Below are 12,848 nucleotides of genomic sequence, written 5' to 3' on the forward strand. Positions count from 1 at the left end.
TGGATCTCAAATGTTTTTATTCATTTTATGAACTGAACAGTTTTCTTTCCTTTGAATCAATTTCATTCAATTGCATTGATATCATGATATTTTATCATACGTGCAAAGTGTTAATAATGCAATATTTTTTTAATTTGCAGAAAAATAAGTATTAGAGAAAAATATAAAACACACACACACTCTGAGAGCATAGGATAGCATACAAAATCAAATATACGTGTTACAAATTTGAAATGAATCAATGGTTAAATAATATTTTTTATGATATTTCTACTAGAGTATAGTTTTTAAACCTGTTGAAAGGTACGAGACCTTAAAATGAACTTAATAAAGATGAATGCTATCCATACATCGAAATCTTACACAAAAAGTTAAGTCTGGACTAGATCAAGATATTTGGTAAAAGACAAAAAAAGGATAATGAATTGAAAGGAATATGAATTTTCATTCATTCTAGAAGTATTTTTTCATTAAATATGAATTTTCATTCATTCTAGAAGTATTTTTTCATTAAATATGAATTTTCATTCATTCTAGAAGTATTTTTTCATTAAATATGAATTTTCATTCATTCTAGAAGTATTTTTTCATTAAATATGAATTTTCATTCATTCTAGAAGTATTTTTTCATTAAATATGAATTTTCAGTCATTCTAAAAGTATTTTTCATTAAATATGAATTTTTATTAATTCTAAAAGCATTTTTCATTAAATATGAATTTTCATTCATTCTAAAAGTATTTTTTCATTAAATATGAATTTTTATTCATTCTAAAAGCATTTTTCATTAAATATGAATTTTCATTCATTCTAAAAGTATTTTTTCATTAAATATGAATTTTCATTAACTCTTAAGTTATTTTCTTATCAAATATGAATTATTCCTCAATTCTGAGAAATCATTTCCCCACTGAATATGAATTTTTCAGAAATTATTTTTTCATTAAATATGATTTTTCAGAAATCCTGATTGCCCCCCCCCCTCCCCCCATGGGGTATGGGCTCCACGTTAGGAATCACGGTCTAGATCACACACAAGATATTTGGTAAAAGACGAAAGAAAAAGGATAACATTATGCGGAGTAATTTCGGGAACAACGCAGCTACTTCGTATCAACTTGTAAATTTCTTGGAAATGCTCAAAAGCAAATTTCGAGGAAACAGCTGATGCAATAAATAAGTACATAGCTTCATCTAAATGTTGCCAATCAATATTCACAGGGTTTTTCCCCCAATACATTCTATCATAATAGTGAAACCACCATTGTGGTAATAGAGTATCGTACTTACTAGTGCTGTTGTCCATGTCCTGAAGACTGGACAGAAGAGCGACAACAAATAGTTTCATGGGAGAATAATGCAGCCGAACGGGTGGCTGGTACGTTTCGTTCGCCATTCACATTTCGCGTCTGCTCACGCTAAGCCAACTTTTTCAGCTGTATGCTTTGCATGAGCCCACCTGAAAATCGTTTTCGTTCAGGCTATCACCTTTGGCAACTTTTCTGTGCCTATTTGAAGAGCTTATTTTCAAAAAGGAACATTCCCACTTTTGCTAAATTTACAGTAGAAGTTAAAAACGTATTTCTCCAGAATACGTTTGCTTTACAAAAATAGGAAATAGCCCGACAGGTAGCATATAGGAATGATAGAAAAATATTTAAATACTTTGTTTCTTGGTCAACATTCAAGAGAGTTATCAACATTTGAATTTTGGAAATGTTCCGTTTTGAAAGAAAATTAGTGGAAATGTTCCGTTTTGAAAGAAAATTAGTGGAAATGTTACCTCTTTGATTGAAATTTGAGTTTGTCAAGTCTGAAAAATTGGAAATCTCTACGTCACCTGTTGATTCCAGAATGTTTTACCTAGCCCAGGAATGTACTCTTACTGCGCTCTCGTCATTAACATGAGAAACACGATCATTCTACAGTGGAACCTCCCATAACGGACGCACTATTTACCCAAATGTTACTTTTTTTTTCAGTGAAATAAAGAGAAGAGCAAATTTTAGTTGCTGACATTTTTTACGGGACTGCTAGCACAAATAGCAAATTTACCTTGTTTTACTGATATTTTTTAACATGTTAAAATAAACTGTAGAATTTTTATTTCTTTCGCACCCTTTGTTAAACACCTCTTTAACTTGATGCTCGTGACAGGCCCTTCATTTCAACTTTTTCCGGGGGGAGTGGACAAAGAACATTGCCACCCCCTTTCCCCTGATCCCCCAAATGATGGGCCTGGCTCATGAAAAAGTGCTCACTAGAAGCAAGGTTTCTAGAATATATACTAGAAGAATGGGTACTAGAAGTACCCAAGTCTGCTCGATTTCGTGCTCTCGAGGCCTTGACACAAACACTAATTTAACCATCCTATGCAAAGCTCTGTCACCTTACGCTAATCTTTATTTGAGCATGGGGTGCGGTAGCCTAAAGATCTATAAAATACTTGCCTAAATACCAAAGGAGGTTTAGAGGTGTCGCGAGTTCGATACCCGATTCTTCCTCGTCAGAAACTTTCTTGACGCGGGGGGTGCAACAGAGAGAGAAACGACAGCAACATGACAACAGAGAAAGATTGCTACCGCAGGGCATCCCACACTGAGGCTTTAGCGAACACCCAGGGTGTGTTGGATAGCGCACCAATCTTTCGGTGAATATAAAAAAGGCAAAATGTCGAACGCTGCTGTTCAGAAGCATAACATAATTTATTTGCCCCCAGTCAATTACAAGATAAAACTATAAAAATTAAAGTTCACAATTAGATTACATATTTTGCAATATTTGAAAGAAAATACAAGGAGAGAAATAAAAAACTATATTTGAATGGACGCGGTAAGAATAGTTAATTTATAACGTGATGAAGAAAGCTGGGACAGGGAAGAGAGCAGTTGCTATAAAAGCTAGTAAGCGGCAATAAATTGCAGGTTCCAGTCTAATTAGCCCTCGTGTGCAGAAAATGACCGTGGTGCGACATATCAGAGTTGTGGTGTCGAGCATATGTCAGAGGTGCCATATCGGTGCTTTTCTTCTGACTCTGGGCATTAATAGTGCTCACTACTCGGAAAAGTTTTAAGACGTTTTATATATTATATACACGGTTTATTATACCGATTAAAGTAAAGTATCATTTTGATATGCAGCGTATATTGAATCATCGAAAATACGTAATTTCGTATCTGCATATTTAAATTTGATATAATTAAAATTTACTTTAAGCCTCTATTTGAATATAAATAGAAAATATAAGGTAAAAAAACCCGTTAAACCGATTTATTTTCTCAATTTTTTTTTGGTATTTTATCTAAAAAGATTTCAATCTCCTTGTCGGTGCCATTTTTCAAAAACTGCTAAAATGTTACGTGATCAGAGATTTATAAAAGCGCACCAAATAGAGGGGGACTGGAAATAAAATTCGAAGCAAAAACTATTCAACTTTGCTAAGCAAGAACTTTATATGCATCTCTTTATAGGTTTTACATTAAATCAAGTTAAACTGTATATTTTCCCTTAATTAACCATTTTAGATAATTAAACAATCCACTCAAATCAATTAAATTGGTATGTCGATGTATTCTTTTTGAATTAAAAATATGCTAACAAAAACCAATTTACATCCCGTTTATGTAATTTTTTTTTTTCATTACGTTTTTATGTGGGTGGACCAGAGGAGTTAAAATGTAAACTTCTCTCAATTTTTGACATAGGACGAAAAAATAAACTAAAAGAAATATTTTCAATGAAACACACAGAAAAATTATTAAACTACGTATTTGCTTGCATGATCGTAAAAATGATGGAAAAATAAATTTATTCAGTATGTGTGTATTTTCGTATTCCAGTGGTCGTATATTTTGCATATTTATGTGGTTAAAAACGTCTGATCCTTTAAATACTGTATAATGATTAAGAAATGAGAAACATTCGATTCACGAAATATTTTCCGAAGCCAAAGAGTATAAAACGGCGAGATTTTGGTTTGTTTTCATTTTGGAAGTGAGCAACCCAAATGATCAAGACCCTTTCGTTTGCTGTGTTTATTCACCTGTTAGGATTACATGCAGCCTTCCGTTCACATTCAAGGTGGCGCATACGTTTTCAAGCACGCGACTCTTTTTACATAACGGAAATTTATCACCATTTTTTTTTTTGCCCTTCATAATTCATCAAGGGTCTGCAACACACATGCTTAACCCATGGCCCGCGGGTCAAATGTGTCCAGTGACCTGAAACCTAATTTTTTTTTTAATGAACCAAATCATTGTTCATATAAGTAATTGCTTGGTTAAGACAAATTTCTTTTCCCACACTTACGCCCTTTCACTGTGGATGTCTGTGGTTAAAATGGTAATACCCACCCTGTCCTATCTCGAACCGTTTTCGAGTTATAGTAGATAATAGATTATGGAAAAAAAATGCGTGAGGTTTAAAAAAAACCCCGGATTTGTGAAGTTTCTGAGAGACTTACGCGCAAACGAAGGACATATTTGAAAAGCGCAGGAAAAACCTATAAGTTCATACCAATTTCATTGAAATATCTGGATTTAATGGTGAGTTGCAGGCGCGTGAAAGATTGGCGAAGTTCAAAATCGAATTGTCGCCAAATTTTTTATAATTGTTAGTTCTGCAAACACCCTTCTAGCTACAATCGGTCAAATTTGCCAAAAATTTGTCCATTCCACCAACTTCAGAAGAGCTTACAATAAACCATATCGGTTTTCTGAACAGAACAGATACAGATAGATTAACGTTCTCGGTTTTCTGATTCAGGAGAAATATTTTGTCTTTTTTTTCTTCAAACTGGTCAAAACTCAGGTCTATCGCCATGGGCAACTCACTACCCATTAAGTTGTGCCGGCAGTGTAAGTGTGTGTACCTAACACTCTGAGTGCGTATCTCATTTTATGTGTATTTAGTGTTGTGTCTTATTTTTCTCATTGCTGTCATCTATATTTCAGAAGTGAAGTGAGTGAAGTGTAATGACTGAATACTTGTACTGTTTGTAGGCCTGTTGCTCTCTGTGGCGAGACTTTAACGAGGAGATCGGCTAGCATTTGCGCCTCGAAATTGGAAACCACAGAAAACCAACTTCAGCCGACGTGGTGGCGGTGGGGCCCAAACCTGGGTCCGCGGTGCCAGTCCGTCATTATAATCACTCGACCACCACAGCGGTTGCCTTTGGTTTGCAACACTGAAATCGGCGTTTGTCGTAGATATTCGACGTCTATTATTTAACAAAAACGACGACGTTTTTGTTAATAAATGGATTAGCTTATACCCCCGGAGGTAGTAAATTCTAAAACAATCGACACGTTTAAAAAGAAATACGATAAACATGTTGGGGTAAATCGAGAAGCTATCCATACTTAGAATAAGACAACCATAAATACATTTTAGGGCATTGTATAATACTTTATCATGTATATATATATTGTTTGTAATTTTTGTAATTGCATTTTTAATTGGGTGCTGTATTTTAGTAATGTATGACATCCATACTTGTTATGGGCATCATTTTTTCAGCCACCTCGTTGGGCAATTTGCCTGTTGTGGCCTTGTATTTGTATTAGTAGATAGTCGACGAGAAAATTCGGAATTGGCGGTTAGAGATTTTGGCGACAATTTGATTTTGCACAAAATATCCTATTAGATGGCACTACCTCTATCTACAAGATATCCGTATTTAATGGCGAGCTACAAGCGCTGAGAGATCGGTGAAGTGAAAAATCGAATTGTCGCCAAAACCTTTTTTTTTTTTAAATAACGTGGTCTTCACGTATTCCCAAGGGATCAGAATGATCCGTCCAGGGAATTTGTTAGTGTTAGTAGACAGCCATGCCCGAACCCAGACCTGCACAGTGAGAAGCTAGTTCCCTAACCACTCGACTGACAGGCGGCAAATAAAATTACTTCAAGGAATGCAGATTTCAGTGATATATTGCAAACAAACGACTAAATTTCTCCTGAACTAGATAACCAATTTGGTTTTTTAAGCTCTTTCAAAAGTTGGTAGAATGGACAAGTTTTTGGCAAATTTGGCTGATTTTAGCTAGAAGGGTGTTTGTGGAACTGGCAATTAAAACTTTTGGCGACAATTCAGTTGTGAACGTTGCCAATCTTTCAGCGCCTGTAGCTCACCATTAAATCCAGATATTTCAATGACATTGGTGTGACCTTACAGGATTTTTTTTGCTCTTTTCAAATATGTGCTTTGTTTGCGTGTAAAGCCGGGTTTTCCTAGGAGTGGAATTTCTGCGCCGTATGCAGCGTGAAGAAGGGGATTGGTTAAAAACCTGAAATTGAGGTTTTTTTAACCAATCAGCGTTTTCACGCTGCACACGGTGCAGATAACCTGCTCCTAGGAAAACCAGGCTTAAGTCTCTCACAGAAACTTCACAAATCTGGGGTTATTTCAGACCTCACGCATTTTTTTTCCACAATCGATCATCCACTACAACTCGAAAACGGTTCGAGATAGGACAAGGTAGGTGGGGTGTTTCGTGATCCACTTGGGATCGTCTATCACTCTCCCTTCGTTTGGCAAAGAATATGTCGGATTCATCTTGTATAATTTTGATTTCATTGAATTTTAATTAACAAGAAGTCTTATTTTATTTTGAAAACTTACTGAACTTATATTATAACAGATTGTAACTTTTTTGTAACAACCAGTATGGCATCTTCGATCTCCTTGGTTGTTTTTCTTTACATGTTTATATTTTGTACAGAGCAAAAAAATAATAATAATAAATAAAAAATTTTTAACCCGCATAACATTTCTCACATAAGTTGTCGGATGCTTGAAGTACAGTCGAATACTAAATGGTAAATTTGAAGTCCAAAATCACTGGAAAAAGTTCAAATTATCAAAATATTCGAATCATCCAATTAAATCTATCATGGATCTGTAAAATGACTACAAATTGCAACTTTATTCATCAACATTCACATGGGATACTAATTATCCAATATTAAAATTTCATCATCAGTTACGAAACTTTCCCAAATTCTAATAATTTATAATTATAATATTGGGAGATGGGAATCGAAAATTCAAAAGTAATGCAAAAATAATTCCAGTACCATAAATAATTCCAGAAATTGATGAAAATTCAGAATTATTTCTTTCTAGATGAAAATGCAGAATTCCGGAATTTATGAAAGGAATTATTATTATTATTACTGTAAGTTCGGGGCCTCCCAAAACGCGGGGCCCGGTGCGACCTCACCTGTAGCACACCTCTAAGGGTGACTCTGCTCGAAGATTGCCGTAAATCCCCTTAAAAACACCATATGAAGGTTTCTGTTCATTAATAGGAGATGCGTACCAACATACGGCTATCTCTCCGTTTCCTTCTAATAAGGAGATATAGCAACCGCAACTTCCTTTTGTCCATACTTTATAATTTTATGCTTAAATAATAAAATGAAACGTTTAAAGAAAAAAATACTAAATACTGTTATTAAAACAACACTATCCACGTACGGCATTCATTGGGTGAAAACAAAATCAGGCTTAAAATGCGGGCGAAAAGTCCGCAAATATGTGGTCGTATGAAAAGGTATGCGTATCCGTACTCGCATCCACATATCCGCTCCGTGTGAAAGGGCCCAAACTCAGCCCGTCCTTGCACGCGCAACATAAAATGTTGAAAAATCATTTCTACACACGTGAAATGGCCCTGCTGGGTACACGCGGCGCAAAAAAAGTGCTGCTAGGAAATCCCGGCTTGACAACTGACATCGCGACGTATTTCTGTGCGACAGTGTGATTATCATGACCCCCCCCCCTCCGTGGGAGAAGCTGACAGTACTCCAACCTTGCGGGCTTCGTGCTCAATCTTATTTTTTTTACACTATATAAATTTATTCTAGAGGGGGGGCCAATGAAAAATTCTGGAACGGCACCATGATGGTTATACCGTCATGACTTCGTACGTCCCGAATCCGTAAACTATTTGACCATGAGTAGTTACAGTCCCTGAAATTTAAGTAGGTCTGATCAGTGACTGCGATTGTGAGGTGTGTGGTTATACAAACATTACAATCAGCTTATAGCATCGCACGAGTTATGTGGGCGTCAGGGCAGAAACTAGAAACGAAAATTTACTGTTGGGGCAACAGAGAAAATGTGATAAACAGAGGGCCTGTTTATCACATGGTCAAACGAGGCACGTGGCCAGGGCCTACTAATTTTCAGGGGTTTCAAAAATTTGTCTTTTGTATTTTAGTTATTTACCTTCCTTTCATAGAATACAGTCAGAAAACATTCTAATGTGTTTCAGGAAGTAGCGAGGTTAGTCAATCCTAATGCAATGTATGATACCCCAAGAAAAAGAAAAGCATCCAGGAGCAGAAGGTTCCTTGATGGTGGGGGGACAGGACCCCCGGGCCAAGTGGTTTTTCGGAGGCCCTACCTGGTAAATCCGAGAAAATTTCAACCGGATCTCATTTTTGTTAGGCCCCTCTTCTCTTGAGGCCCGGGTGCGCCCATGCGTTAAGACGGCACTGGGTGGGGATTCTGCTTTTGTAGATCCTTGTCCTAGGGACAATTTTAGAGTACCATGTCGTTTTGTATTATATTATGCGTTGATATTGCAACTGACATCAAGGAAAGTTTCAATATCAATGTATTTTGGCAAATTTATATATTTTTTAAATTTCCAAACAAATGAAGTCTTTCACAAAACTCAAGTGTTCCAGCAGTTTTTGTCAATTAAAGAGGGAATAGAAAACCCCAGCGAAATTTTACAGAAGTTGCATAAACCTTGAGCAACATTCCCAAATATTGAGACTGCGCTAAAATTTTTTTGACTGTTCCCATCAGCAATTGTGCAAAGTCTTTCCCTTTTGAAAAGACAGATCTTTCCTAAGAACCGTACTGGGTCAAGACAAACTTTTAGTACGTTCATTTGAAAGTGGCATTACTTCGAATTTACAAAGAGACTGCAGCACTGAAGGCAAGAAAAAAAACTCATTTTTGATTGACTGTTTTGACCCACACAAATTTGATACTCCATCTCATCAAATGTACTTGACAGCAATTCATGCTTTTCATTAATTTGCAAAGACGATGTATTTTTATAGTCAATGATAATTTTTTATCAATTTTATGTGTGTGATTCACGAATAATATCTAAATATTTTTATTCGCGGAAATATACAAATACAACGCCACAACAGGCAAATTGCCCAACGAGGTGGCTGACTTAAGAACATCATGGATCCCCGAGCCCCTACCTACTACTGCTACACCACACATGCACCCCCCCCCCGCGGAACCCCCCAACGAATCGGTACATGCGGGAATGTGCGTGTACGTGTAGTGCAACCTGACGTAAAGTTTGTTTCTGTGTAATGCTTGTTATGTGTAGTGCTGTCATCTGCCCCCAGTTTTACTAACTATGAGTGAAGTGTTATGGTTGAATGATTTACCGTTGTAGGACTGTTGCTCTCTACCGTTGTAGGACTGTATTTCTAGACAGAGATAAATAAACTTCTTTTCTACTCGTGTTGCCAGTGCCGTTTTAAGGCATGTGCCTTATGGCCGTGCCCGGGTGGACCTCACAAAAATGAGATCTGGGTGAAATTCTCTGGGAATTCAATTAGTAGGATCTCAGAAAAATCACTTGGCCCGGGTGCCCACGAGGTTCTTAAGACGGCCCTGCGTGTTGCTAGGATATTCGTCTATACTGTCACGGACGTAAAACAACATTTTTCCCCAGCATGGCCCAACCCACACTGATAAAGGACTAATATCCCAGAAGGGAGAGAGCCCGGGCTTTGTCTGGTCTTACAGGATATTGGCTTGTGTTTTGCTAGCTGGTATAGCATCGGCAATAAAATGACACTCCAAAATGATCAACATGGCATTTAATGCCTTTAAAACAATTTAACTTACATAAATACAAAAACATCCATCATATAGCACAGCGAAAAATGAATAGAACTCTTACGAAGAATGACTTGGCATGATACATGAAATCTGAATATGAGAGCGCGAAGGCATGTTCTTGCCGCAGACACATAAGCATGCAATGTTCATACGTATAAAATACAAGTGTAACTTGAATGAGATCAATATTTCATCTTTTTTTGTCTCCTGTGCCTTGGTCTCCCTGGAATAAGAAATATGAGTTGAAAATAAATCTTCAAGTAATTCACGTGATTTTTCGTGAATATGCTTAAAAAATACTTATTTTTTTCCGCACATTGTACAAACATTGATAATGCAAAAAAAAGCCCAGAAATTTTGTTTCCTGTAAAACTTATTCATGCGTTAACTTTGCGTATCAACACAATTTTCAGAATGGTCTAAATTATTAGGTTTTGTGTCAATTTATTTGTATAAAAATTTTATACACCTATTTTACTTTTTGTAAAGTTCAGTTCTTTGTGCAAACACACACAGTGACAGAAATAATATATGTTCCCCTTTTTTCATGATTTTTATACGTATTTATACACATTTATACAGGGTGTCCACTCTTTATCATCGTGTCAAATAGCTAATTCTTTAACGGTAAGTCTTGGAAGAAACTTAACATAAAGATTGATGTTAATTTACCCAATTTAACGTCAACAAAGTCCAACAAGCACTGATGTGAAAACAGTTTTCTGCACGTTTGCCTTCACTTTAGTGATTTTTTCCACAAGAAATTATTAGAAAATTAGAGCTTAACACAGATATGAAATGTTCGTCTCAATTTCCAATTGATAACTAATTAGTATTACAATAAAAACAGATTCACTGCATGGTTGCCAATAATTGTTCAGTTTCCATCAATCGTACATAGGCACATTGGCAGAATTCCCAGAAGCTGAAGATCCCTACTAATATGTTTTTTCTTTTCTTTTAGGATACATCATAAACAACAAGCATTGCTTAAGGGATGGGATCTTTACTCTGTCTAATCTAACATTCATTATCTCTTCAAGGTTCAATTAGAAGGAATTCCTAGAAATCACTTCAGACCAAGACGGTTCGTTCTTAGACGAGCTAAGGGCTTCAGAAAAAAAACCAGGGCAGCAATTTTCCTGTGTATACTCACTCTCTCTCTCTTTCAAACCATAATAATTGTAACAGAAACTACAGAAGAAGCTAAAGGCTGAAAAGTCTTCGTCTTCTTTTCAGACACCCAGAAGTTGTGATGTAGTTATGGTAATATTTCTCTTATAACGAAAATAGAGGTCTTGATTTTTTTTTATCCTAGTAACTGATATAAGTGTCCAAGTAACTAGGCAGCTAATGTTATGTCATCATGTGTACATAGCGATTTCCACAGGTGGCACAGTGGTGGTAGGTGTTGATTTTGTAAAATTTTGTTATTTCAACAAATGCGAGCCGGTTTGTCTTCCTTCAAAAAAAAAAAAAAAATCTTGGGTAGCCATAAGCATTTATATTATACACAGAAAACCAGGTCCTAGAAATTTTGACGCCCTTTGGCTGCAACTACAGTGGAACTTCGATTATCATACAGTTATACGACTTTCACATTTATGTGACGTTTGGCTTCGGTTGCAATCGGTTCCTATAAATTTTAATGTAAAAATAATTCACACACACACTTATTAGACGCAAAACTTCAATTATTCGACGTTTTCACCTCGACTCAAACTCCGAAGCCTATAAAAAACGTCATTCATAGCCATCAAATGTGCACAATTTTTTTATGCAGTGAAAATGCGTTGCTGCAACAGTTCTTCCTGCATATTGTCACCGCAAAAGCCATAACTTTTAGAGTGTGATTGTGCAACCTATATAATGCACTCCCAGATTCTACTTTTAACTTTCTGTTTTTGACAGAAGAAGTTTTTTGACAGAAAAAGGAAACGACTCAACGTCATATTTCAAATCAAGACATTTATTCAATCACAAAAAAAAAAACACACACACACACACACACGATTACAAAATTTAGTTAAGACCTTGCTAACGTTATTAAAATTTAGTAAAATATTAAATGACGAATATATATATCACTGAAACTTTTTCACGTATCATTATTGCACTTATCTGAAACCGGACGGGGTTTCGGCATGCGACTAGAACTCCGTTTCCACGCGACTTCCAAGGTCCAACAGCTTCCAGGTGGACGTCTTCTGAGAAGTAGACCCGACGGAGGCAGACTCACAATAGTCCCGAAGTGGATGAAACACGCTGGAGGTCGTATCACCACATATCAAGGCGCACTGTCTGAAACTAGCACAACATCGGAACCAAGTAATGAATCTGGCGTAGCAAGTGATGCAAGTCCGTAGGCGAGACGTTGATCATCGGACGTCAGCTCAGAGAATGCCAAAGGACTCGGTTTGCAGGAGGCTTGGAGTCAGGTAGTGACAAGGCAAATGTTGAGGTTAGCTAGAATCAACCCATCGATTAGATGTGGTTGACGATATCAACTTGTTCAGCACCGGGGACACTTTGAGACTTTTCATCAGGGCCGGTCTTAGACCTAGAGGTGCCCCCCCCCCCCAGGCGCGAATCCAGAGTGATGTGTCAGAGGCAATTTTTGCTAGTCATTACCGTCCCGTAAAATACGGGACCGATTCATTCTACCATATTATCAGACTAGGTGTGGTGATCGCCCCCACCTCTTGGTTGGATAAGTCGGAAAAGCTTCTTCTAAAATGGGATTGCTGCTATTTAACTAGTAAACAAGCATAAAACCCCAACTTTTATGATTTAAATATGAGATTTAAAAAAGCAAAACGCATTTATGCAGGATACTCATCACAAAAACGATCTATTTTCATCATACTTATTTTAATTGAATTTTATGATAAAATTCATGTAGTGCACGCATCACGTACGGGCAAAGCTGATAATAAAAGTGGTTAAATTAAAGTGA

At 36.6% G+C, this 12,848-nt stretch overlaps 2 protein-coding genes across 6 annotated transcripts in view; both read right to left on the reverse strand.

The window, feature by feature from the left end:
• Window positions 1-1,417, reverse strand: part of LOC149080070 (uncharacterized) — a 114,509-nt gene extending 113,092 nt beyond the window's left edge. For both annotated transcript variants that reach the window (XM_089239025.1, XM_089239024.1), the window contains exon 1: window positions 1,291-1,417. In XM_089239025.1, coding sequence (XP_089095151.1) covers window positions 1,291-1,396 — 106 coding nt within the window. In that variant the 5' untranslated portion in view covers window positions 1,397-1,417. The remainder of the gene's footprint in view (window positions 1-1,290) is intronic.
• Window positions 1,418-9,855: 8,438 nt separating this feature from the next.
• LOC149080071 (protein shifted-like) overlaps window positions 9,856-12,848 on the reverse strand; it is a 55,757-nt gene continuing 52,764 nt past the window's right edge. For all 4 annotated transcript variants that reach the window (XM_089239029.1, XM_089239031.1, XM_089239032.1 and 1 more), the window contains one exon: window positions 9,856-10,115. In XM_089239029.1, coding sequence (XP_089095155.1) covers window positions 10,075-10,115 — 41 coding nt within the window. In that variant the 3' untranslated portion in view covers window positions 9,856-10,074. The remainder of the gene's footprint in view (window positions 10,116-12,848) is intronic.

The sequence above is a fragment of the Pholcus phalangioides genome, unplaced genomic scaffold (assembly GCF_987345545.1).
Source record: "Pholcus phalangioides strain wild (caught in Gottingen) unplaced genomic scaffold, Ppha-v1.0 ptg000011l_1, whole genome shotgun sequence".
NCBI lineage: Eukaryota > Metazoa > Arthropoda > Arachnida > Araneae > Pholcidae > Pholcus > Pholcus phalangioides.